This window comes from Euwallacea similis, chromosome 1 (assembly GCF_039881205.1).
Source record: "Euwallacea similis isolate ESF13 chromosome 1, ESF131.1, whole genome shotgun sequence".
In the NCBI taxonomy this organism is placed as follows: domain Eukaryota; kingdom Metazoa; phylum Arthropoda; class Insecta; order Coleoptera; family Curculionidae; genus Euwallacea; species Euwallacea similis.
Genome location: NC_089609.1, coordinates 5,388,947 through 5,414,390, shown reverse-complemented (window position 1 = coordinate 5,414,390; position 25,444 = coordinate 5,388,947). Strand labels below are relative to the sequence as shown.

The 25,444-nt window shown below is 33.8% G+C and overlaps 6 protein-coding genes across 10 annotated transcripts in view; 3 read left to right on the top strand and 3 right to left on the bottom strand.

Annotated features, from left to right (window-relative positions):
• LOC136419938 (G protein-coupled receptor kinase 1) overlaps positions 1 to 5,620 on the bottom strand; it is a 29,751-nt gene extending 24,131 nt beyond the window's left edge. The window contains exons 1-2 of the mRNA XM_066406551.1: positions 5,025 to 5,620; positions 2,315 to 2,542 (exon numbers count right to left, since the gene is read on the bottom strand). Of these exons, the coding sequence (XP_066262648.1) occupies positions 2,315 to 2,427 (113 nt within the window). The 5' untranslated portion in view covers positions 2,428 to 2,542; positions 5,025 to 5,620. The remainder of the gene's footprint in view (positions 1 to 2,314; positions 2,543 to 5,024) is intronic.
• The window catches only part of levy, a 30,857-nt gene extending 11,671 nt beyond the window's left edge, over positions 1 to 19,186 (bottom strand). The window contains exons 1-2 of one of the 2 annotated variants that reach the window (XR_010753142.1): positions 19,006 to 19,186; positions 18,562 to 18,883 (exon numbers count right to left, since the gene is read on the bottom strand). Coding sequence is in view for 1 of the 2 variants with exons in the window: in XM_066406606.1 (XP_066262703.1) it covers positions 18,648 to 18,883; positions 19,006 to 19,111 (342 nt within the window). In the remaining variant the exon portion in view is untranslated. Of the gene's footprint in view, positions 1 to 18,521; positions 18,884 to 19,005 lie in introns of those variants that run through there. The other variant, XM_066406606.1, reaches the window with a different exon arrangement.
• On the top strand, positions 5,751 to 7,182 carry mRpS7 (mitochondrial ribosomal protein S7). Its single transcript, XM_066406699.1, has 4 exons — positions 5,751 to 5,844; positions 6,086 to 6,265; positions 6,456 to 6,690; positions 6,903 to 7,182. The coding sequence occupies exons 1-4, from the start codon at positions 5,780 to 5,782 to the stop codon at positions 7,122 to 7,124; spliced, it is 702 nt and encodes a 233-aa protein (XP_066262796.1). The 5' UTR covers positions 5,751 to 5,779; the 3' UTR covers positions 7,125 to 7,182.
• On the bottom strand, positions 7,531 to 11,096 carry SMC6 (Structural maintenance of chromosomes 6). 2 transcript variants are annotated; one of them, XM_066402907.1, is made up of 3 exons: positions 10,923 to 11,096; positions 9,598 to 10,875; positions 7,531 to 9,512 (listed from the first exon to the last, which is right to left on the bottom strand). In XM_066402907.1, the coding sequence occupies exons 2-3, from the start codon at positions 10,862 to 10,864 to the stop codon at positions 7,546 to 7,548; spliced, it is 3,234 nt and encodes a 1,077-aa protein (XP_066259004.1). In that variant the 5' UTR covers positions 10,865 to 10,875; positions 10,923 to 11,096; the 3' UTR covers positions 7,531 to 7,545. The 2 variants fall into 2 exon arrangements, with proteins under 2 accessions (XP_066259004.1, XP_066259707.1); XM_066403610.1 differs by having other exon boundaries at positions 9,598 to 10,866.
• On the top strand, positions 11,691 to 18,222 carry LOC136418303 (uncharacterized). Of its 2 annotated transcripts, none has more exons than XM_066405189.1 (19): positions 11,691 to 11,847; positions 13,106 to 13,257; positions 13,723 to 13,923; positions 13,981 to 14,155; positions 14,213 to 14,411; positions 14,465 to 14,738; positions 14,789 to 14,934; positions 15,042 to 15,153; positions 15,344 to 15,548; positions 15,698 to 15,842; positions 15,899 to 16,103; positions 16,286 to 16,458; positions 16,546 to 16,661; positions 16,718 to 16,827; positions 16,962 to 17,194; positions 17,278 to 17,421; positions 17,475 to 17,666; positions 17,746 to 17,856; positions 17,906 to 18,222. In XM_066405189.1, exons 2-19 carry the CDS (start codon positions 13,116 to 13,118, stop codon positions 18,104 to 18,106), a joined length of 3,084 nt encoding a protein of 1,027 aa, XP_066261286.1. In that variant the 5' UTR covers positions 11,691 to 11,847; positions 13,106 to 13,115; the 3' UTR covers positions 18,107 to 18,222. The 2 variants fall into 2 exon arrangements, with proteins under 2 accessions (XP_066261286.1, XP_066260764.1); XM_066404667.1 differs by having other exon boundaries at positions 17,475 to 17,693.
• Positions 19,187 to 19,582: 396 nt separating the features above from the next.
• On the top strand, positions 19,583 to 25,392 carry LOC136415019 (dual specificity mitogen-activated protein kinase kinase 4-like). Of its 2 annotated transcripts, XM_066399372.1 has the most exons (8): positions 19,583 to 19,966; positions 20,851 to 21,031; positions 21,159 to 21,188; positions 21,564 to 21,673; positions 21,733 to 21,920; positions 21,979 to 22,186; positions 22,345 to 22,436; positions 23,003 to 25,392. In XM_066399372.1, exons 1-8 carry the CDS (start codon positions 19,945 to 19,947, stop codon positions 23,387 to 23,389), a joined length of 1,218 nt encoding a protein of 405 aa, XP_066255469.1. In that variant the 5' UTR covers positions 19,583 to 19,944; the 3' UTR covers positions 23,390 to 25,392. The 2 variants fall into 2 exon arrangements, with proteins under 2 accessions (XP_066255469.1, XP_066255477.1); XM_066399380.1 differs by lacking the exon at positions 21,159 to 21,188 and having other exon boundaries at positions 19,586 to 19,966.
• The last annotated feature ends 52 nt before the right edge of the window (positions 25,393 to 25,444 follow it).

The window sequence follows — 25,444 nt, the reverse complement described above, 5'->3', positions numbered from 1 at the left end:
TGAAAAAAAAAAAAAATTCTGTAGATACGCACCCTCGGGGTAAATAATAATTTAATGACGAGGTGAGAGGAAAATTTACGAGACTCCTTTAAGGTGAAACACGAGTTCGACATTTATTCAAAACAAATAGGCTTTAAGATACCACTCACTGATTAGCTTAATTCATTAGTTATAATATTAATTTCTGAAAGTTCTGTTCCATAAGAATCTTTCGATAAGCAAATGAATGTATAAACATTTTTTCAAGCGGAGAATACTTTTATATAAATATATAATAAAGCACCGAGAAATGAGGTTGAATAAATATTTAGATAACATATAGCCATAAAATAGGGGAATTTTCTCCATGCTTTAAATTTTATATAAAAATCGACTTATTGTAAAAATCTTAAGTATTAGAGCGAGAGAGGAGAATCAAAGAAATCGCGCATTAATTTGATTAAAATAGCCCCCAAATCGGCGTTAACATAAAAGTGCCCATAAAAACTTTACTTGGAAAACATTAGGAATTATGTTACTAAATGGTCAAGATAAGGCAATAAAGGAGAAATAAATGCGGTGCTTAATAAACATTCTTTCACCATTCAAATACCATGTAGATAAGGGTTTATTGTTCTGAAACCGCTACAAGTATGCTGCATCCCTTCTATGTGAATATAAGCAGAAGAGATAAACTGTACATATATCGCTTTTAAAGCAATTTATTTTAATGGCTTTGTAAAAATTCCTCAATAATTCGAATAAGATATTTGTAAATTTCTTCTGCATTCATATGTGGCAAAACCACATAAGGCTTCGTGAGGACGTTGATAGACAACCAGGAAGACGCTTAAAGTGGACGTTACTATATATTTTTGTCAAGTTTGATACATAGACTCGATTACCCTTCTACCTACGAAGTGGCGCGCAAATGTGGAGCCTGAGTTTTAAATTTTTGAACTTTTAGATGCGAAATGGAAGACTTCTTGTGTTGTCACAATAATTAACAGGATCGAACAACTCCATGAATTAAATTGGATATTGTTAAAATTTTCATTTTATAACCTCCTAAGGGTTTTCGAAAATAAAAATATATAACGCATTGATCCATATTAGCTAATTTTTAACCAATCGGTCTGATTAGAGATTACAGGTTAAAAACCAGCTGATTGAAATCACTCGGATCTAGATCGTTGTTCTCGAAAAGGCCTAATGTTTCATAAAGTCGCTGGTAGCAATAGGACTAATCGAGCGAAAAATGCATGATATTTACCAGCAACTGTCAAAGGATAGACCCTGCAATGTAAAAATAACCATGAACAGAGTGGCGGTACTACCTGGCACTGAACCAATCTTCTCTCTCGAATAACCCTAATGACATTGTCAATGGAACTAACAATATAAGGCACTGGCAGTGACATTGGCCTCAACAGGAACTTATAAACAGCGGAGTTTCACCTTTAATTAGTTCACAAAAATACCAAATCCTCGGTTAACCCAACAACACGCACATGGCGTAATAATAACTTCATGCTTATTTTCACGCTCATTAGAAATTCTCTCAAAAAGAAAACTGTCAGGGGATACAGTGTGTATAAAGTTTCCTCTATCGCCTAATTTCGGCAGCATAAACGCGAATTCTTGTCAGAAATATTTCCGAGAAATAATAAATGAAAGATGCCGAAAATAACGTCCGACGAAAAAAAGGCTGACCGATTATAAAGAGTAAAAATAATAATTAGTCTTATTAAAACCCCGAAATAAATGCCTGTTTATACCGAGAACGTAAACAGTGGGAACTTATACTAGATTAAAAGCATGTTTAAATTCGGTTTTTAATCGAAACGACCGTGTCAGTTTGCAAGTTGTTTCACGAATTCAACCTCAACACAACTTTGTAGATTTCGAGCTGTGTGTACTCAGTTGCGTATTACTTTATTGGAAGTTAGCTTTGAAACAGTGATTTACAGCGGTTTCTAATTAAAGTTGGGACGTTGACTGCTGGATAGGTACCTACTCGTCTTGGTTGTTGAATAGGCACTTTTTTACTAATATACTATAATAACAATGCCCCAACTTTCAGAGCACATAACCAGTTAGTCATCGTCCAGAAATAACCAGCTCTCAGACCGAGAGGCTCGCTCCAATCGCCCGGTAGTGCTCAATCGCATCATATAGAGACACTTTTCTGTTTGAGACATGAAAATAATTACCTATACAAAAAAAGGCTATTATTCAGGTCGAGGCTCAGATTTATCGCTCATGTCCAATTTCTTTTATAAAAAAAATTTAGTTTTTCATGTTTTTATCGAATTAGGTGTTCTTCTCCACTCACCTTGGATCTGGTAAAATGATCTTCTTGCTGGCCCTTGCCGCCGGAGTGCACTTGCTCTTCTCCATGGCCATCAAATAACTGACGTCGGCCAGTACGGCCTCTAGATCCGCCATCGTGACTTAGCCCCGTGTCCGCTCTTAATGTAACGTAGGAAGGAGCCTCTACTGGTGGATCACGGAGCGCCTCTTCCTGGCGTCATTTGGGCATCACAGCTCCGACTATTTCCAGCTAAAAGAAAATCAAACTTTTATGACTGTTGCTATGTACGGATAGAGCGAATGATGTAGTGGTTATTCAAAGAGTGTTTCACTTTTCTATTTCTGTCGTTTGAATTAAAACACTGGCTTCATAAAAACAGCGGCTATGGACTTAAGGCTTAAAAGGTGGGAATAAAACGGTTTTAACCTTTTTCCTGTAATTTTTTTCTAATTTTCTAATTAACTTTTTTCCTGTTCCTGCAAACTCGAGCCTTGAAAAGTCTCCCCCCTTTTTTAATTTCAATTGCGCACTTTTTTACATAAAATCTGAATAAAATACTTTCAGGGAATTATCTCAAACAATATATAAGATGTCGGGAAAATATTCGACTTCGAGGGAAGGAATGACTCAAGTATACTTTCTTCCAATGTAAACATTATTTATTAACTCCACAGAAAACATAACTATTATACAATTCGCAAAGTAACTAGTAAATTCTTATTTTATTAGTAAACACTGTGACACTGCTTATTACAATTGCTTGGCAATTATGGCTGCACTAGTCTTAGACTAACCCAATTTTAACAGCCATCTTCTTATATACCTAAAAATCCTGTGGCTAGAAGATTCCACAATTTTCTTACAAACACGCAAACATTAACATAAACAAATATACTAGATACATGGGTAAAAAGCAATACATTACTGGTCCAGCACCCAGGATAAACCCTTTTTGTCTCTATCTTACTTGTGGTGGCTGCCTGTTAGCAGTAATAAAATTAAAAAGAAATCCTGTAAAAAATATTAAACTTTGACTCTATGTAGGTATCTCCAAATCTAAGAGATTTCTGACTTAGGTTTATATTTCATACTTGACGTATAAGAGTCTCCATCAACTGTCAATGCCAACGTCAAAATCCTACTGATATAAACTGATTCACTCTGTATATTTTTCATAAGTATATCTGTATTCAAAAAATATCCTAAAATTCACTAGTGATTTCAATCCAGAGTTCATCCTTAGAACCTTGTGCACACCTGTGGGAAAGACAGCAAGGAGGGGCTACAACAAGATAAAAAATGTTTAAGTCAAATTTCCATGACTTCTATGATTAAGTGCCTAATTAGAAATAGGAAATAAGTTGCTCCTCATTCCCAATCAGGCAAGATATTTTTTCGGCCAGTTTTAAAATCTCGTAATTTCAAAGCGGATAAACAGATTTAATTACATCTTGCGCTATTTTGAAACCCACCTTAATCACAACTAGTTGCAGATATGGTTACCAAAATGGTTGCAAATATGAAAAGATACAAGAAGAAAAAATTCAAATCTCCTAAAAAAGACCAGTAGTACCGTCAGTAGCCTACCATGAAAAAAGAATGGGCAACCAAAAGAATATTATCATGTAGATTTTTCTGATGATTAGAAAAGCCTAATGGCTTAGATGGAAAAGCTATCCAAATGCTAAAAATTTCAGTGAAGTATCTCACAAACCATAGCAAATTTAACAACAAATGAAGCAAAAGTTGAGAGTTGTATTTTGATAATGAAGCTTTAAAAAATACAAGTTTATATGAAGTTTTCTATTCATTTTTTAGAGTTTTATCACCTATTAAATTTTGTCAAGTAAAACCTGAATCACCTTGTGTTCACTGAGAATGAGACATTCCAACACTTGTTCTAACAGGTGGATCAGAAAATTCCTAGTTAAGAATACTGTGGAAAGATTTGTAAATATGCCTTATACTTGCTAGTTTAACATATTTACAGGTGAAATGTGCCAGTCCAAGTTAAATTATTTAAGGTCAAACCTCAGGTTGAACTTATCTAAGATATGCATGCAGCAAGTAAACAAAGATTGTTTCAAAGCATTTTCAACCCAGAATTTTTGATACACCCTTTACACAATAAGTAAAACTACTGAGAAAAATGTATACAGAGAAAGAACTTTTCACCTGGAATTGCACTTATAAATAATAAATGATTTATTCATAGATGATTATTTATATCTACTTATCTATGTCCTCTTTTCTTTTGGTACCTAAACAACCTTATAGATAACATAAAAACTCCCTTAAGAGTAAGTATGGAAGTGTCTGAGAAAGTGTTATTCTCAGTATTTATTTTTATTATTTTGTTTTGAGTTGAAGAAATACCCTTCCTCATAATCAGCATAACAAACATAGAGTGAATCACACATTAAAAAATAAAAGCCACAAATATTTACCCAACACCTTATTACTTTCTAATCTGGCTAATATCACAATATCACTTATCTTGCCAGCGTTGTTGGGCAATTCATTCATTAAAAGTTATTAGAAATATCATTGGGCCCAACTGATTGAACCAGCACCAGGGGAGCACCAGACATTCCTGTCAGTTTGTCCTTGCATTTTTGCCCTTGAGGGGGATATTGATAAGAGGGATGAATACTGTCCATAGATTTTTTAAAATTGATTGGGCGTTGGGTATTTGGGGGGATTGCAAATGTTGTGATATTGTGATACTCACTATTCTGGTAAAAAATGGTTAATTTACTGATCCGTCCACGTCTCATTTACGACCAAATCCTAGTTCCCGTATTCCCTCTATATTATTGGCTCCTAGGGGAGAGGCGACGTTGCCGACAGTATCTTATCCCGAAAAGCACAGCGTTGAAATTCCAATTTTCCCGTAAATATTGGGGCACTACTCACTGAAAACGACGACGAACTGAACGAAAATTTTGAGCGTAATGACAATCCCACCAAAACATTGCAAAATAAAAGGGGACTATTAAAATTATGGCAACGGTGTTGGTATATATAGGTAAGTGCAGCTGTTCTTTTTCAAGCCCCTCAGGTGCCCCAGTGGTCACTAATGCAGCGTCAATTCACGCGCAAACATCGCGGATTTAATCACTTTCGACATGAAAACCGATTTCAACGTTCGTTAAATGTTTTACGACGACTCGGTAAGATTTCACCTGGCGAAACGCGATCGAGAATCTGTCGATGGATCACACAGGGATCGCTCGTCGCTCGCCTTGCCCGATTTTTTTTTGACCGAGAACGGGCTGCGCAAGTTTGAAGTTTTGGTTTTGTTTTGACATTCTGACTAATTTGACATTGAACATGTGGTTTTGATTTTGGCGACATTGACAAATGTCAATTCATGATGAAGCGCGAGAGATGTAGTAACGTCCTGAGCGTTCGCAAACCCCTAAAATTGAGGTTCCTGTCAATTCGACGAAAGGCTCAGTGACAGTTATTTTTTCCACAATAAACATGGCCGTGGTTAAAACGTTTTTCACAAATTCTCAATTATTTAAGCAAAATATAAATTTTTTGAGGTACCTAATAATTTTAATTACATATAATAAAATTCTTTAATTATTATTAAATCCAGTACAACCATAAAAGATTGAAAGAGATTCCAAATAACCCTTTTTTCATCATAAACTTCCCCATATTTTTATACAAACTAATTTTTTAAATCATTCAGTAATTTTTTCAGTCTCCGCGATCAATCTAATCAAATCCATTAAATATATGGCTAATAATACTCGAGAGAATCTAGACTATTTTTTTCAGGCCGCTACTCCAGCAAAGTGGCATGGCAATGTACCCCCCTTACTTTGTAGAGCCAGTTTACAGGAAAGAACAGCAACAGGAATTGGTTAAATCAGGCGAAATTAGCCAGTACACCCATGTACCAACCAAAGCAGCCCTAAACAATCAAACAAGTTCTTTATCTCACAATCCTTTAATTGCGTAAGTTCAGTCAAGACTGATTATAAATTTATTTAAGATACTGCACATTCTGCAATTTCTCAATGCCTTATTTATATAAGGGTATAAACTCTTTATGTAGTATGTTTGAACTAGTTTAAATTATTTAGAATATGCTTGTCCCAAACTGTACCTTTAAATATCTTGGATACTTTTATTTTTAAATTTTCAGGCTTTTCACAAATTATCTCATGAGAAATGGAGATAAAGTACTAGCCCGTAAACTAGTTGAAAAATCTTTAGAACAAGTGAAGCGAATTCAACTAGAAAGATACCATAAAGCAACCTTAAAAGAAGATAAAAGCAAAATTGAGTTGAACCCAAAAGTGGTGTTTCATGAAGCCATAGAAAATTGCAAACCACTTTTGCAGCTCATGGCTGTCAAAAGAGGAGGAGTTAGATATATGGTAAAATTTGTTTATCCTTTGAAGATTAGATGGGATAAACAATAAGACAAACATTAATACTATAAACTAGCTAGCAGGGGTTCATCTCTGATTTATTTTAATTTAATTTAAATCATGAAATAACTCTGCTAAAAAATGTTCAAATTTCTCATTGTTTACCCTGACTGTTCAATTGAAAATATATGTAATCACTGAAAATTTTCTTTAAATAGGTTCCTGTTCCAGTATCAAATCATCGAGCACAGTTCCTGTCTATGAAATGGCTGATTGAAGCTGCAAGGGAAAAAGATAGGAAACTGGTTAGATTTTGGACACAACTGGGTAGAGAATTAGTGGAAGCTGCAAATAATAATGGGAGAGTTGTGAGGAGGAAACAGGAACTTCACAAGCAGTGTGAGGCTAACAAAGCCTATGCCCATTATCGGTGGAGTTGAGTTTTGGTTTTTTGTATTAAAGGATTATTGTTAACGTGTAATATAGGAGTATAGTCTTAATCACCTTCCTTTTGTTTTCACCCTAACAAAATTTCTTAACCAATTTTGGAATAAAAATTATACTTGGCACACAACATAAAAAATATCAATCGGATTAATAAATACTAGATTCAAAAGTAATTGCTTTTCCGTGCACAATGTCCCTAGGCCAAGATAACTTACCAAATATATGAACAAAACGATACAGACCAGATTGCAACATAGTCTATTCTTAAAATTTTTCAAGACATAAGCTTTCTTTGTGCAACGTCTATATCTCTGCTTCAAATCAACAGTGGGTAAATACAATCCTATACTTCTTTCTTTGGAGATCCCTCAATTTAGTCAAACAAAAAAAAAAATGAAATTTGTAGAAAACATCTCATATATTAAACCTTTCTGGATCTTGCAATTGCAGAACAGCTACGTGGTCTAACGTGAGTGGCACTTCCTGAGGACTTAAAAATACGAACTGCAAGTCTGGTTTAGTGTTTGCGTGATGAAGCAATACTTCCATTACTTTGACGCGATTCATCTTGTCCATATACACGTCGAATTCATCCAGGAAATAAAACGAGATATCCATGCATTGCCATAAGGCATATAAGAAGGCCACTGTGGAAAATGATCGTTCACCCCCTGATAAGTTGGATGTGGAGGTTTGGCCTTGCGAGCCATGCTGCGGCTTGACAATTAACTCAAGTTTTTTTTTATCCATATTTATATCCAAGCTTCCTGTAAACTGTCGATATTCTAGAATTTTTTTGAAGGAGTGTCTAATCCAAGTTACAAAATAGTTTTCTATAATCTTATAATGTCTGGACCTATCTTGTACGGCCTTATCCAGTGCTAACACGTTTTTATTCAAAATTTTGAAGGCACGACAAATCGAGTCATATTTCTCTTTTAAAAATTGATAATTCTGTGACATTTCTATAATATCCTTTGCTTGCGTTTGAACTTTAGCAATGTTGCTAGAAATTTCCTTGATTTCTTTAGAAATTTCCGGTACACTTCTAAGTCTCAGGGGCCGCTCACATAATCTCTTCGCATCAGAAGTCTTGGTATTCAGTTCTTGTTGCTTCACCTCTACTGCTTCACTGGCATTCTGCTTCTTTCTTTGACATTCCTCTAGCTTTTGTTTATAAAAATCACAGTTTGTAGATAGTTGTCTTTGCTGCGATTGTTTCTCTTTGATTTGCTCTTGAAGTGGCCAAAGTCGTTCCTCAATCCCCTTGCTATTTTTTTTTAGATTGGACATTTTCTCTTCCTGGGCAATTATCTTCTCGTTCAACTCTCGCAATTTTGTGTCAGATTGTCCTAACGAACTCTCTTTTTCGTTTACGATTCTCCGAATGTCACGTAACTCATCTTCCAGGTTGTTCAAATTATGCACTTCTGGCTCAGCTTCGTTACTCAATTCATCATACTGCTTTCGAATTTCATATTTTGCAGTGGTCACTTTTTGGATTTTACTTTCCAACTCTTTTAGCAACACGCTTCCACTGTCAATATCGGTTTGTAGGGCTTGCAACTGGTTCTCAATCGCTTGTCTCCGATTCTTCTTTGTTTTTATGTTCTCCTGAAGATGTTTCATGTGCTCCCTTGTATCCACCTGTAAGTATCTGGCTTTAGGGTAGTTTGAGGCATAAGTCCTGTACTTCGGGTCTGGATAGTACTTGTCTCCTTTCATTGTCAAACTTTGTTTGCAATTTCTAGGAACTTTCCTTCTATCTGACATTAACTCCATGGCTCTCTCACCATTTGGAATCAGCAATACATTCTCTATGTTCATTTGGTCAACAATGCAATTAGACACTATGGGATCATCAATTATTATTGCGTTGTATAAAGCGATGCAATCCGCCGGAGAATGCACTAAATTATCGCTCACATCATGCTTCCTATTAAGAAACTTTGATGTGATGATGCTGGGTTGATCCCCTTCTAAGCACTTAGCAAAAATCTGCTGCAGTAATTTTCCATCCTTTTGATTATCCACTGTGAACGCTCTCAACATTCCACTTCCCAAATAACCTTCAACGGCTATGGCCCATTTCTTATCTTTCAGCTTCATGTATGAACCCAACGGTCCTTTAGGTTCATGTTGGAATGATCGCAGTTGACTTCTGATCATTTCTTTTACCTTTGGAATGCCCCTGCCATATAAGATCAGGGAGTTTCCCTGCTCTGTTTGCAAAGCTTTTAAATTGGATTCCTCTTGATTTATATCTTGATTGATCTGTTTAATTTCTGATTTAAGGCTATCAGCATTTTCGTGTTTCCTGGTGGTGTCGTTTTTGATTTGAAATAGCTCGTTTGTACTGGTCGCTAAGCGTTCATCAAAGCCTATAACAAAATATATGTACTTAAACAAAAAAGAAAGACTTTTCAGTATAGTAAGAGTGCCCATAGGGTAACAAAAATTACTTACTCTTCAACCTATTTTGTAGCTGTGATAACTTATTTATTCTCTCTCTTTTCTGTTGCTCCACCTGGGACATATTTTCATTAATATTTGCAATTTCCTGCTCCAAGTACTCCATATCCTTTCTTTTTGATGTAATCTCAATAGTCAGGCTTTGCTTTGCTTTTTTTATCTGTATGAAGGCGTTTTTCATTTCGTCTAATGCCCGTTTCACATCCGTTTGTGGTCGCTTTTGAGCTTCCAAATCTTTCTTTAATGTTGTAATATCTCTGTCATTTTCTATTATTGTCTGTTGAATTTCCTCAATTTTTTTAGCTTTTCTGTTACTCTGAGACTGTAACTCTTTCAGCTGCTTGTCAATTTTGTCTACATTTTGCTGTTCCTCTGCCAATTCCTTTTCAATGTCTTGAACTTGGGCCCATTTTATTTCATTATGTAATTGCATTTTCTTGTCTTTTAATTCAATAATTGGCTTATGTCGTGCTATTTCCACTTTGAGCCCCTCTATTTCTTCTTGCAGTTTTTCAAAATCGGCCTTTTTATTCTCTAAATCACAAAAGCATTTATTTTTTTCACCTTTTGCAATTTTGTACTCATTTTCCAGCACGTCCAGCTTAGTTGCTTTCATGAAAAGCTGAAATTTCTTCTTTGGATCATTACTGTTTAAAAAGTTTCTAGCAGTATCTTGAGTAAGAAGGCACACTGGATTATCAACTTGAATATTCAAAGTTGTTGTTATATTTACAACTTCTTTGGCCAGAGTTGAAATAACTGCCCCACTTTCAGCTTTCACTCTAAAGCTTCCACCACCTGAGGCAGTGATATTACGACTAATAGTAATAGTTTTCCCATATGTTTTTGGATGATAAGCCATAGAACCTTCATTGCAAAGCTGAATTTCTATGTTACTTGACTGCTGTCCCACCTTTATGAAGTTCTTGACACTGGTTCCTCGATTGGTTAAACTGGCCTTTCCTCCCAAACCCACAATTAGAGCAGTTAAAATGGCACTCTTACCACTCCCATTCTTGCCTATCAAAAAGCTTATGTTTTTTTGCCGCAAGTCGACCTCCAAAAAGGAGTGGCACATGAAATTCTTTAAGATAATGTAGTTGATTGTGCCTGCTCTCCTTTCTGCAGCTGAAGAGCTATAGGCACCATTTGATGTTCTTGATCTTTTTAGAGAGCTGACAGTTTCTTCCTGAGACAGCTGAGTAAGAGGTTTCCTCTTTGAAGCCCTGTTGGGACTCTTGGAGGGTTGGCTTTTACTCATAACTGCAAAAACTGAATAAAAATTTGGGAATAAAGTTTAATTAGTAGATAAGTATTACCTTTGGTCAAGTGGCCTGGATATGCAATGATTATCTGATTGTGCACACTCCTATGTACACTTGGATCGCTTTCAACGCAATTTGCCGATTATCAATCCTTCCAACAGTTTAAATAGACTACTTGTTAGGAAATACTCTCAAACTTGGAGAGAAACATTTTTGTTTACAACGATGTTTGGAAGAGAGGTGTGACGAGGACCTGAGGAGTACTTATTATCAACACTCACATGGCAACAGGGCATACTATATCGAAACTAGTCATATCTTAGTGGCTACATCATCGCAACTAGAATTACGTCTGAAGAAGATTGAAAAGTACCTATGAAATAGATTTTTATTTGTAATAAAAAATAAAAAATTCAGAATAGAGAACTTATGCACCTATCATTAGAAATTGCAATAAACAACAATAATTACTAAATGAATACAAAAATACAAAACCCATAGAAAGTCAAATTAATTTATTTTACTTCTTTGCATCGAAAGTCTACAGGAATAAACAGAACGGTAGACATTAGAATATTATGGGTAGCTGCTTTATAAATATGATAACCTTCAGAGAGACTTTTTGGGGGACTGTCTTTGATGCGGCGTTGCCATTTTAGGTCTGTGGTTAAATACTTAATTATTTTTATCTTGTCATGTCAATTGTTGAACGAGATAAATGTTAGATATATCAATGAAATGACGTTTTAATTTTTTTAATTTTATAATCCATGACATGTTAATAATTAAACTTTTTAGATTTTTTAGTTTACGGTGTGTTAAGTACTTTTTCTCCTTCAATAATAAAAAGGTTAAAAAACAATCACTAGAATTTACAGCTTTTTTTGATGTTATTATTTTTATTTCGTTTAGTGTGATCCTATAAAGATTTAATAAATTCAATATGAACTTGTGTTGAATTCTGTACGAAAGTTTTGTAGTGAGTATGCATTAGTTACTAAAGATTTCAATTGTTAAATTAGTATAATAATCTAAATATATATAGGACTAATTGGGTTCCTTTCCATTCTAATCAGTACTAGCACCAAAAATAAATACATGAAATCTCTGTTATATGCAGAACAATTTAAAGCATAAAATGAGTTACCAAATCAAATATAGAACTTTCAAATTATATACCGAATATGTGAATATCAGAAAGTTACTTGACATACATACCTGAGTAACTTTAATAATCTCATGTTACTTAGCTCAAATACATTTTAAATTTAAAGTAAACTAACATCGCGTAGTTGATAAGATGATGAAGTTAACTCTTGACATAACCTGAGTCGCTCTCTGAAAAATCCTTATATTTAAGCCGTAACTGATCTGGCATCATCTAACAGACAACTTGGTATAAATAATTGTGCACCATTGAGTGAATTCAGGGAACAGCAGGCTATATTCCAGTGGTTGCTTTTTGTTGTACTGGCCTGTACACTATTCCTAACTCATATTGTGCTGGAAAATTGTCCTTTTTTTGGTAGTCCAAAATTGAAATACCATTGAGGTTTTTTACCTTAATAATATAGCATTGATTTAAGTTTCATCTTTACAAATTTACCAACTACTAAGTACTTCATCATGATATAATTTATTTTTAAAACAAGATGTACCTAATAAATAGGTTCTCTTAGATATAGATAGCTTCTCTAGTTCCAACAGGCACCCTATTCCAGCACTTAAGTACAACTTTGAAAAAATGTAAATTTGTTTTCAATATTTAATAAGGTGGATAAATCCAGTTAATACCATTATCATTTGAATAATTAAGATTATCAATATTGAGTCATGTATGTGGCCAAAATACTATTTACTACCTAAAAGTTCTAAAAAGGTTTAGAGATCTTGGAATGCATTGATAAGTCTTTCCTTATAATATGAAATATTGATATTGATATTTTTATAATTTTGCTATTTGATAAATTTATGAAGTACTGGGAAAAAATATTAAAAAGAATACAATTGCACATTGTTTCATATGTAGTATACAGGCAACTCAAGAAGAGGAAAAGTAGGTGTTTTTTTTAAGTGTTATTAAGGCTATTAAGGTCCTAGCAAAGTTCATTGATTGTGACTTTTGTTTAAGTCCTCATGAGAAGTAATAACTAAACATAAATTTGTTTGTAATTTTTTTATATCATTTTACACCATATTACATCTTCAATAGTTACAGCTATACAGTTATTTTATAGACCTAGTGCCATGGAAGCTGATAACATCCGAAATGAAAAGATACAAAAGGTGCTAAAAAAATTTCTCGATCCTAATTTCAAAGTGAAGAATGATGTTTATTTAAACCAATTCCTAACCCATTTGGTAGGCAAAAATAACTGCAAATCATCAGGTGAGTTTCTGTTAGTTTAAAGAATTTGTGTTCAGATCTCTCATTAAATGTATGGATCCAGAGATAAAATAATAGTATATCCAGAGGGTTTTAAAATTGTGCAATTTTCATCAAAAGATGCAATTGACCTTGATGGTGTCTATTCGCTATTCAAGATAAGCGCTCGCTATCTCATGTTGAAATTCCATACTAATTCTAGCCACTTAACATTAAATACGCCTCAGCATAACAGCTATTTGGCCTTAAATCGATTATGAATTTTAAGGAATCTAGAAATATGAAATAAAAATTGGCGATTTAATTTTGGCGGTTCTTATTGTAACTACAATTAGTTTAAATATCGAGAGAGATGATACTATAAGATATTACTTTGACAAGAAGTGTATTGATGGTACCACCTAACTATAAATCAAAATTCATATACATCTAGTTAGAAATCATATAGGAATAAATTTTATTTTATAGATACAACAAAAGCTCTCACCAATGAACAAAAAGACCAGTTCAGTCAATGGCTGGTAGATGCTTCATCAGTATGGGAAAAGAAAAAATTAATACCTCCAAGTACCATTTTATCATTCACCCTAAATTTAGCAAGCCATTTAAGTAAAAATGAACAAATATTTGTTAAGCTCAATAGCCAAAATGCATACGAATCTCTGGCCTGTAAGTTCCAGATAAAAACTTTTTCCACATATCCTTGAAGGTTCTATGTTTTTCAAGGTATAACACAGACTAGTTTTGATACAGACGCCAGTATAACTCATGGATTTGTAGCCATGTTATGCTCGTTTTTGGAACATAAGAGCGGGTTACAGTGGGTTTTAGCTACCAATTATTGGACTGAAATATTCAAGTTGGGCTTAAATGCTCATACTTTGTATATCCAAAAAAAAGCGTTAGTAGTGTTGAATTAATACCTCATATTACTTCAATAGTTAAAATTCCATTTTAGCTATCAATTCATAGCAAAACTCATAAAAAAAACGATAATCTTTAATCGACAGTTTTGCCGTAACTTAGTGTATTTACTTGTTGAGCCCCTAAAAGATGCTTTAAGGATATTGCCAGCCTCCCAAGAAGAGGAACCAGCTCCAATTGAAAGCAGTACTCTCTTTGAAACCCTGAAGCCCAGTTTAATATACATCTCAGAGGTTTACAATGAAACCAATTCAAATACCATTTTTTAATTTGTTTTTCATTCAAGGTAACAGAAATTTTAATCAAAGACGTACAGGCAGCAGTTTTGCACTTATTTGAAGAATCTGAATTAATCGAAGCGGTCAAAAAACTGCTACTCTTGTCTCAAATTGAAGATTTCTCTTGCGAATTAATTAAAATCAGATTTATAATGTTATTTGCTAAGCTAAGCAGAGATAGGGCAATTAAGGAAGGCAATGTCAATCAAGTTCTCAATGATTCATTATCTTATTTCGACATGAAGACATTGTTTGACATTATTGAAGGGGAAATGGATAAAGGTAAGAATAAGAGTCAGTGGGAAGAAATTGCTGTAAAATTATTGTTTAAGATCATGTAAAGTGTGTGATTAGAGTGTGCCATTTTGCTCATTCTTTGTACCGCAGCATACCAGGAAATGCGCCATTGTGTGTGAGAAAAGGTGAACCTATTGAGTTCGAGAACCAAATGGTGTTGTTTCAGATATTACCTCTCATGGTAAGGGTTTACAAAACACTTCACAGCGCGTTGTGTTTTACAATATGTTGTACATGCTTTGAAAGTTTTCTTATACACTTATATTCTAAAATATTACATCTTTACAGCTTTTTTTCGGCAACAATGGTGTGAGCAAAGAAACAAAACTGAGCGATGTTTTTAGGAGGGAATTTGTTCAAAAACTGGTTAAATTGAGCGCCATTAGGACGCTTGATATTTGTAAGTTACAAACAATTTTATTAATTTTTCTCTGTATTGTTAATCACATTTTCCATACATTTATTGTGGGTGTATGAGAACTTTCAATGTAAATTAAAAAAGAAGGAAAAGACACAATACTTACATATCAGTATATAGTGTAATGCAAAATAGCAGTAATGAAATACAAGATACCTAAAGGATACTACAGGTTTTAGATGGAAACACCGTTTAATGTCAAAGCAAGCCTTAATGGAGGACATGACTTTTGGATTGCAATACATGCTTAAAGCTAAAAATCTGTTAAACAAAGAAAGAGCCACCATCTTTTTTCAACCCTTGATATACGCCATGAAAGACTCTATAGCAGTGTTGGAAACAGGGGAGTGCACGTGTACGAACGACGTAAATCCTAGGTATAGTGCAGAAGTTAAAGAAATTTAATTCTAAAACCAGAAACACGCAGGCGTCACGACACATGAGCTTACTTAATTAATTGAACATTTTTGGATTTTCATCAATACATTTTATATTAAATATTTGCATAGACGTCCTTTCATTTTAGTTGCGATAATTTCTTGGTCACACTATTAGAAACAATAATAGACTTGGTGCAAACTTTTGATTTAACATGGAAGGACAGCATAGAAACCATATCAGTAATGAGCATCGCCTGTGAATTATTACAATACACCTTTTGGAGCCAAAAAGTATTGTTCATATATTATGTTAAAAGGAATAATGAAAGGGAGTGTTTTTTGTTTAGGTTACTGTGTCGCTCCTTAGATTACTAAACCTAGCACTGGCTAAATATATGTCTCCAGCTATGGCATTGCTCACGTACGATTCGAATGATTCCGTAGTTTCACACACGGGAAATTTGTTGGTGGCCAGATGCCATAGCACCAGTTGGGAAATTAGGGATACGGCTTTGGAGTGCGTCCATACAATGGCGGTAGATGCAAATATCAGTAAGCAGTGATAATAATGAATGTATAAATAAAATTAAGTTTTTCTTCAGTATAGAAGTTACAACTGTATATTACAAAATTTCGAATTTTACCCAGTCCGTTTGTTTTTAATCGCATTTTAATACATATTTTTAATATCATATTTTCGTTGAAATTTTAGATAATTTAACATTTGTTTTCAGGATTTCCTGCCCATAAAAATGTTCTACTTAAAGCAGGATTACCACAGCTATTGGTGCAGATGGCCCTCAACGATTCCGAATTTTACGTTAGAGCCACCGCTTTTAAGTGTTTGCAGGAATTAATACAAATTGATGAGATTTGGGAGGTCATTAAAGTGATGGATCAATTCTTGGTAAACATTTCAACTTTATTTTATTATTAGAGAACTACTAATGTCCATTCATGTTTGGGTAACATCTATGTACATGTTTTGTTGCAGGACAAAATTCTCAGCATATTTGAGAATGAAACGGAAGGTATAGTACGAAAAGAGGCAGTAACTTTGATACATCAAATCAACAAATTTCAACACTTTCCCAATTGCATGCAAAACAGGTGAGTGATGATCTTAAATCCGATATATCGAAAATATCGTTTCTTTTTATTTAAAGGTTATATGATGTAATGACTCACGGTGCCGTGGGAGACCTTCACTGGGAAGTCAAATGTAATGCCTTGGACTTCTGGTTAAACGTCATTAAAGTTCATCTTGTCAATCAAGGTATTTTTTTTTACGAATTTATTTCTTAAATAGTTTTGTATAGAAGATTTTAAAACTTTTATTTTTATTTTCCTTGAGTAAATATTTCAGAATAAAAATATCTTGAGCATTCTCTTAATTTTACATAATTATAGGCATGATTGATGATAAATTTCCCGAAGTTACATTCTCCAAAGAGCACCGGAAAATTGTCACATTGAATGAGATTGAGGTGCGAAAGCGCCTTGTCAAAGTACTAAATCAGTTGAGTCATAATGGTTGTTTGTACGTTTTAAAAGCCACATGTTTAGATGACTGCGATGTGGAGGTTTCAAGAAAAAGTGCTACCGCCCTTGTAAAATTGGGTGAAATGTTGAAATTTTATCATGTAAGTGGTGTTTTTTTTTCAACGTTGCCGTACATGTTAAATAATAGATGGAGATAATAGAGATAATATAATACGATTTTTAGGTACCCAGCGAAAATATTGATACAGCAGAACCGCCCAGTCCTCCTATTCAAACTTCATCCAGCGAAAAATCAATGGATAGAGCTTCGTCCAATTCCAACAGCGATCCTGTTCCAAGCCCTTGTTCAAGCATAGGAAATCCTGAGGTAAAACATAACTTATTAGTAAATAAATTCAATATTAATGTAACTTCTTATAGTATCCTTCATTTTTTGATCCTCTCAGTCCCTTTCGACTTCCTTCTAGTCCTTCTCTAAATCTAGATCTCTTGTCTCCTCCAACCTCAAATCCCTCCGATAATTCAGAGTCTTGCATAATGGATCAGGAAACACTTGGGGAGCTACCTCTATCCAACGTTACGGAAAATGCGAGTATTAACTCGGACTCTAAAGTACAAGATGTACGAAATCAGCTTAAAGTATGTAGTCTTATCTGAACCTGTACTAATAATGCTTTAACTTATTTTGCAGAATACATCTTTGAGTATGATGGATCCACAGAAATTAGATTCAATTATGGATGATTTGTTGAAGTCCAATGATATTTCCTTTCTTGAACGTATTTATAGTCCTGCGGATCAAGTATATATTTATTTCTGTACCAACCTCTGTATTAATATAAGTATTCTAGGTCAAAAATGCCACCGCAATGCAAACTAAAAAATACTTGGCTCCTTCGAAGTTTCTTAAATTCATATTTGATAAGGTAGAAGACCATGTAAAAGAAAAAACCCACTGGTTAGATAGTCTCGATGAATTTGACTCCTTGTTGGACGATATATTGAAGGAGTATAACGTTGTACCTGATGTTAACAAAATGGATTGTTATTGAAAATTATCATTCCAAAATTAAGGTCAGTTTTCACGCAATATGCATTAGTTATATGATTGTAATTTTTATTTTGCTGTTTTTATATGATTCATTAATAAAATTTTTTGAAGAGTAAATTTATTTTATTAGTTTCCTGAAATTGTGATGAAGGAGAAAGTATCCAATGTAAAATGGAAACTGCTATAGTTGCTGTTATGTTCTTTGTTGAAAACATTTTATGTCATTTTAAACAGTACTTTTGATTTAAATGTGATAGACTGTCATAAATTTTTTGAAGTCGTTTGACTAAGGGTTGCAGGAATGTCCTGATGTGGGAATACCATATTGTCCAGAATCAAGCATCCTTTAGTTATAGTAGTAAAATTCCATTTTTATTTACTGTTGCTGAAGTTCTAAGGAATATAAAATTAAAGTATTTAATTCTTTGTATTTTAATCCTTTCAAGGACAAATTACATTGAAACTAATTTATTTAGAACATAATAAACATGTTATACTTAATAAAAAGAATGAAAGAACTACCAACTCTAAAGAGCTCTGACCTATGTCTCATATCCGTCAGGCAATGGATTGGTCTTGGGATTGTGGAGCAGGCTGTGATTGCCATCACCCCATGGAAATCTTTTCTCACGTCTAGTCATGTATTCATATCTGGTGAAATGTTTCTCATGTGCATGTTTTTCATGTTCCAAATGTTGCAGGTAGCAATTGACTCCACACAGAGCGATGGCTGGAAAAGCCACAAATAAGGAGATGTTTTTCCAGATTTTGTAGCCACCTAAAAACGAATGTTCTAAATTACTACTACTATTACTGGAAAGAAGCTTAAATTTACGTAAAATTATGTTTTTGAAGGGCTATTTCGGAATTTTTGTTATGTAATCAACGAAATAGTCTCACCCTCATGAAGGCCCGAAACGGCGGACGGGCCTTCTATTTGCGGTCCCGCCCGTTGAATGGAGGTATGCAGGAATCGCCTCACGGCATGGTTTAAAACTGCTGACATTTTTTGGGTATGAAAATCGCGACTTTTGGGAGGAATACTCCAAGTCTAAGAAATCTTCAAAGAATTCTCCAACCTATTCTTAATCTTCCAATATGACTGACAGTGACAGCAGTAGACAGTATTTGTGCTTTTGCGGTTGTCTTACGTCATTTTTGTATTTTATTAAATGTTATTTAGTCCCAGAAGTTAAAATATGGCAACATTGTTGGGTAGCGCCAGTAACCATTTTCTACCATGTTTTCATGTTTAATTTCAAAGAACGTAAATGTGCATTAAAATTCGGGTGGAAATTAAGCGCAATTCAACCTTTGTTTTACATTCAATTTAATGGTGATTTTTTTAATTGCTCTTATTCATCTTTTTTTATAATAATATAAAATCAAAAGTGAGAGGGATGGCTGCAGTACCCTGAATCGTAAACTCTAAAATGAAAGCGCAATCGCAGCTCTAAAAGATATTCGCGATTGCGTAAATCATACTTTAGCATTACCGTTTCCTAATCAATCCTAAATATAAAAATAAAATAATTTGTAGGGAAGTCTTTGTAGCAGTGAAGATATCGTGTATACTACAAAATTGTAAATACGGCAATTATAGGAGGAATATTTATTCTATAGTTTATTAATAATTTATGTTTGTTTTTACATACACAAAGATGCCATCGTTTGTTTAAACAAAGGTCTATCCGCGAATAAACATGCCTGCTATAAACAGTACTTCTCGTTCCTGGAATCTGCTGATTAGGAAAATCGTAAATAAGGAGTAAACTTGTATTTTAGCGCTTTCGCTTTCGTAGTTTTGCCAGGCACCTGAGATACAGAATATTCCTCAAAATGGCAGATCAAGACACTCCAGGTAAATATCTTAAGTGTACCCGCTTGTTTTATCCTCGTTTTCCTGTTCGTATTATTTTATCCATGGAACTGAAATATTTATTTATGCTTAATTTTTTAAAATAAACGACTGAAAGTTGTAGATAATCCATAAGAGCATTGTTGATTCTCGAAAAATGAACAAGTGACAGTAGATTGGGTCATGTTCTTATCCATTTTCGAAAAAGAGAAAATAATTTCGAGCAAGGTGATTCACTCACCAACTACTTTTCAACAGTGGGAGAATTACAATCAAACCATAAGTACAACAATTTTTAGCTTCTATAGATCACTAACAGCCTCATTCTCAGTGAGCATATAAGCCGTTCTCACTTTATAGTGTGGCTTGATTGTTTTGTATGCAGAAGCCTCAATTTAAGTCACTCTTAGACAAACTTGGCTTGTCAACCTAGGGAGAATATAATATTAGTTTTACATTTTTATAGGTATTTACAAGATATTTTCATTTTCACAAATAATTAACATATTTAATTTATTAAACACTACATATTGACATTTCACACATTAATTCCATTACATTTTCATGACATTTTATCTTTGTTCCTTCAGTTACTTTGTAATAGTTATTTTGTTACAAATTAAGTATCTATTGGATTTACTGTGAATATCCTGTACATTACCTACCTCAGTTGGAAACTACCGTTTAATTTGCCTACTGTCATACATCTCAAAAATATTTTAATGAGCCCTATGAGAGTGCAGACTTCCTGGTATTAATAGAATTTTAATTATCTCAGAATATGGTTTCCAAAACAAAAAAATCTACCATAAGTGTGTTACATAAGGAATAGGCATTAAAAGTGCATAATAATATAATAAACGAAACATAAATATGACGTATTTCAGCGAGGAAACCTGCTCTTATGAAAATGGATTTTCCACAAGCAAATTCTTCAGCAAAACCTTTTGCAATTCGTCCATTTTGTCCAACAGCAGAGAAGCCTGGATTACCTTCTTCTTCGGTCAGAACAAAAATGAGCCTGCCCATCACTAGCAAACCAAAGGATCCTGCCATCACTAGAACCCCGTAAGTAACTAATTTGGTTTTCTGATTGTGATTTGGAGGGTTAAAGGAGGTGAATAACTGCAATGTTGTAAATTAGACTTTGAGACTATAGTCAAAAACTGTTTATTGTCATATTATGTTTTTACAGTACTCGGCAGGTTGATAGAAGCAAAACAAGGTAAAAAAGATTTTGTTGTTTGGAATTGTGTTCTTGGTGTGGTTTTTTTGCTCTGAAGATTCTGGATTGTGTTCAAAATTAAATAGTTGCATTTTAACAAGGTAAATCTAAACTAAAGTTTACATAATTCATTAATAAGATTTAAAAATCAATGTCCTGATGATGCAGCATTTAGAATTAGTAATCAATTTCTTGTAGCAAGGTTTTTCATCATGAAGGTTTTATATTTCTCAAATTTATCAGTTTTCTACCTTTATTCGACTTTGCATGTGTTCCTACATTGACTAATAATCGAAATTTTTGCACTACGTTATTATAAAGTTGTGGTTCAATTTCCATCTAAAGTGTTATTTAATAACGTTCCATTTCTTACAGAGAGGCCAAGTTAAAAATTTGCCACTCCATTAATTCAAGTGGAAAGTTACAGATTGGGGGCACTACTTATGATTTTACTTCGGATGATTTGCAGGATTTGGGTGAAATAGGTTAGAGTAATTTGGAAATGTTTCAAAACCCTGTAGGTACTTAAATTTTTATTAAACAGGTCGAGGAGGTTTTGGCACTGTAAATAAAATGGTTCACCGTAAATCTATAACTACCATCGCAGTGAAACGAATTAGGTCCACTGTAGATGAAAAAGAGCAAAAGCAGCTCCTTATGGATTTGGATGTTGTAATGAAAAGCAATGAGTGTAATTATATTGTACAGTTTTATGGGGCGTTATTTAAAGAGGTGAGCCATAAAGCTGCTTGTTGTTTTATTCTTATTATAAATACTCTATCTCTTTCAGGGTGATTGTTGGATATGTATGGAACTAATGGACACATCCCTGGATAAGTTTTATAAATTCATATACGAACGCCTTGACCTACGAATACCCGAGCCGATTTTAGGTAAAATTGCTTTGGCGACTGTCAAAGCCTTAAATTATCTGAAGGAGGAACTGAAAATTATACATCGGGATGTTAAACCTAGCAATATTTTATTAGATAAAAATGGTTAGTATTCATCTGATAGTTGAGTAAATTTGTTTCAGGATTGTTTTTGTAATTGAACTATAGGAGAACTTAATTTTACACTATTGTACCTACTACTTAATTTTAAAAAATGTCATATTAATTGTAGTTACTCTTCTAATTTGGTTGCTTTCTTGTAGGTAACATTAAGTTATGTGACTTTGGAATTTCTGGTCAACTTGTCGATTCTATAGCTAAAACTAAAGATGCTGGGTGCAGACCGTATATGGCGGTAGGTTACAATTGTTTCCTAATAATTTAATGTAATTTTTCAAACGGGGCTTAATGCATTGCAAGCCAATTTATTTTTGTTATTTTCCCACTGATTAATTCTCATTTGATATAATTACATATTTTCATTGAAACCGGATTATTTCGTGCATAAATTATATAGTTTTTAGAGATAATATCTATCATTGTCATTGTGTTGCATTCTTCTATCTATCGTCAACATTTATCTGCATTCTTTTTGCTATTAATATATGATATAGTGTTAACGTTAACCCTCACATATTTTTATTAGTTCAAAGTACGCGACATCTACTATTTGCAGCTGCATGATAATGCGTTTTGTGGCTTATGAGTAATTAGTGGTGAAACAAAACATGAGATATTTTTATTAGCTATCGTATTCGCTACTTGGCGTCAAAATTGTAAAAAGTTAATACTTTTAGTTTTCGTAGCATAGGGGCGAGTGTTTTTTTACATATCTCGAATTCTCGTGTTTTCTATTAAATTTTCGCGATGTAGACTAACTGTATTTGTAATAAACATAGCAAATACTTAATTTCTTTTCAGCCGGAACGCATCGACCCTCAAACAGCTAAAGGTTACGACGTACGTAGCGACGTTTGGTCCTTAGGCATCACCCTAATGGAAGTGGCCACTGGCCACTTCCCATACAAGCGATGGTCCAGTGTATTCGATCAACTGGCTGAGGTAGTCAACGGAGAACCCCCGCGACTGACCACCAACGGCAACGCATTCACCGCTGAATTTGTCAATTTTGTGAACACGTGCCTAATCAAACAGGAAACGTCAAGACCCAAGTACAACAAGCTATTGCAAGACCCGTTCATATTAAGGGCGATCCAAGAAAGGGTCGATGTAGCCGCATACGTTACTGAGATAATGGACGAAATGGCTAATAATGGAATCAGCGCGTTTACTACTAATTTGCAGTAACGACGGTGTCCGGTTTTATCGTTCTGAGTAGGCGCATTTTTGTAAGTTTTGTTGTTGTTTTTTATTTGTTTTTGTTTCATACTTTAAAATTTTTTTATTCCTTGAAACCGTTGAAATTGACGTTGTAAATAAATCACTTAATAGGTTTTGTTACATGACACTTGTCCACATGCGGCTGTTTAAAACGTATTGAAAATTCAAATAGTTTACTGCAGTACAGTAAGTGTTGACTTTTTAGGGGTAACTGTTGTTGTTGTATTGTTGATAACGTCGTAAAACGTTGTGGGTTCGAGTCTGTTAGGTTTAAGAGAAGCAGGGGACGTTTCATTCAGGCAGTTGCGCTTTTAGACGTCTATTTAGGCGTTGTCCCTCAGTATAGTGAGTGACGATCTCAAAACTGAAGATTTATGAACAAACATTAAATTTCTACTACTGTTCTTTACCAATTACCAAATACATGGTGGAAGCTACTTTTATGTACTTAAAATTCTATCATTGCAACATCGTCGACAGAAAAGATATTGATAGGGACCTTCCTCGTTACTCGTATCTACATACTTGCTTATCGAACAATCCTTGTAGACATTTTAGATTTCAGAGCATGCCCTTAAAGAGCACTAAATGATGCAACTTTTTCGCCATTTATCCAATGCTGCAATTGTTCCTGTGTCGAAAACAGGTTAGTACTAAAAGCTTCCACTGTGTATAGTGCTTATCAAATTTTACCTATCGGACTAGAGTCCACCAATGTCTTATCTGTTAGACATCCAATAAGTAGACTCAGGTACATCACCGATTACACTTACCATCTTTAAGGGGTATTCTTATTAGTCAACTTCATTAATCAATATTATTGAAGCTATCTAAATGAACATATAAACTAAATCTAGAATTTGTTCACATAATTCAAGCGTATTAAATGTTCAGTCTAGGAAAATGAAATTAATTGAATAGTCAGAGCTTCTAATTCGATTCCTGAAACTTTGAGGTATGGTTATACTTTTATTTAAAATTATTTTTTTTACAATTGAGTACTGTTCAGTTTAATTGCATTTATTTCGTATAGCAACCTATAATATATAGAAATGATTTCCAATTTGATTGAAGTGCGATGTTATTGAACAATATTCTTGAACAAATGTTCGTACTATATTTTATTTCAATAGCTTAGATTCAAGGATATTGATGAATTAAACTGACTAATAAGAATTCGGCTTGAATTATAATAATTATTATTATAATGGAAAGTAAGTAATAATTTCTAAGATTGGCTTTATGTGGTTACTGTCTTATTTTTTACTCAGCAATTTCCATAAACAGATATGCACCTAGAGTCTAGGAAATAAGGACTGATCATGACATAACACACTGCATCTCACTTGACGTCCATTTGAATGAATAAGTTAACAGAGATGAAAACCTGTGACGTCATAGTAAGTATTTCCTAGATATTATAAACTAGACGAAACTCAGCTTTCGTCACCATAATATGTAACACCAACTAAATAGTTTTTTAAACCGTTTTTAATTATTGCCATTGTTGACTACGTGTTTTAGTACGTCATATTTGATTGTGATAGACTTGTATTTATTGACTTACTAATAGTTTTTAGGCTGTATAGGTGTAAACTTTTAGACTATGTATATTTTGTGGATATCATGAAAAGAAATTGACTCTGAGGTGTAAATACTCGAGCCAGCACGTGCGGGTTCTCGGTTTTATTAGTTTAATATTATAAAATTATTTAATTTTCGTTGGTGCTGAAGTTAGTTCTTGTAATTTCAAGTTTAAATTTTCCCCAAGTATACTATAGGGATATATCGGTGATTTATAGTCACAACGTTGCAATAAATATTTGTGTAATATGATGTAGAATCCCATAGTGAGGTTTGTTTACGGTAATTTGAAGTTATTGTAAAGCAGGTCTTTATAAAACAATTATTTGATTTTATCACTTTAAACTGTACAATATTCCAGTAATATACGGTTTTATTACATGGTTTCCCTTGTTTTCGGTTCTTGTAGCTTTTACACGGACACTTGTGAATCCTATG

Bases quoted from the DNA above. Each gene is read 5' to 3' on its own strand.
- LOC136418303 (XM_066404667.1), top strand. From the start codon at position 13,116: ATGGAAGCTGATAACATCCGAAATGAAAAGATACAAAAGGTGCTAAAA. The intron at 13,924-13,980 runs GTAAGTTCCAGA...ATGTTTTTCAAG, and splicing joins TGCATACGAATCTCTGGCCT to GTATAACACAGACTAGTTTT. The intron at 17,195-17,277 runs GTAAGTGGTGTT...TACGATTTTTAG, and splicing joins AAATGTTGAAATTTTATCAT to GTACCCAGCGAAAATATTGA.
- mRpS7 (XM_066406699.1), top strand. From the start codon at position 5,780: ATGGCCGTGGTTAAAACGTTTTTCACAAATTCTCAATTATTTAAGCAA. The intron at 5,845-6,085 runs GTACCTAATAAT...TATTTTTTTCAG, and splicing joins CAAAATATAAATTTTTTGAG to GCCGCTACTCCAGCAAAGTG. The intron at 6,691-6,902 runs GTAAAATTTGTT...TTCTTTAAATAG, and splicing joins GAGGAGGAGTTAGATATATG to GTTCCTGTTCCAGTATCAAA.
- SMC6 (XM_066402907.1), bottom strand. From the start codon at position 10,864: ATGAGTAAAAGCCAACCCTCCAAGAGTCCCAACAGGGCTTCAAAGAGG. The intron at 9,513-9,597 runs GTAAGTAATTTT...ATTTTGTTATAG, and splicing joins GCTACAAAATAGGTTGAAGA to GCTTTGATGAACGCTTAGCG.
- LOC136415019 (XM_066399372.1), top strand. From the start codon at position 19,945: ATGGCAGATCAAGACACTCCAG. The intron at 19,967-20,850 runs GTAAATATCTTA...GACGTATTTCAG, and splicing joins GGCAGATCAAGACACTCCAG to CGAGGAAACCTGCTCTTATG. The intron at 21,921-21,978 runs GTGAGCCATAAA...TATCTCTTTCAG, and splicing joins ATGGGGCGTTATTTAAAGAG to GGTGATTGTTGGATATGTAT.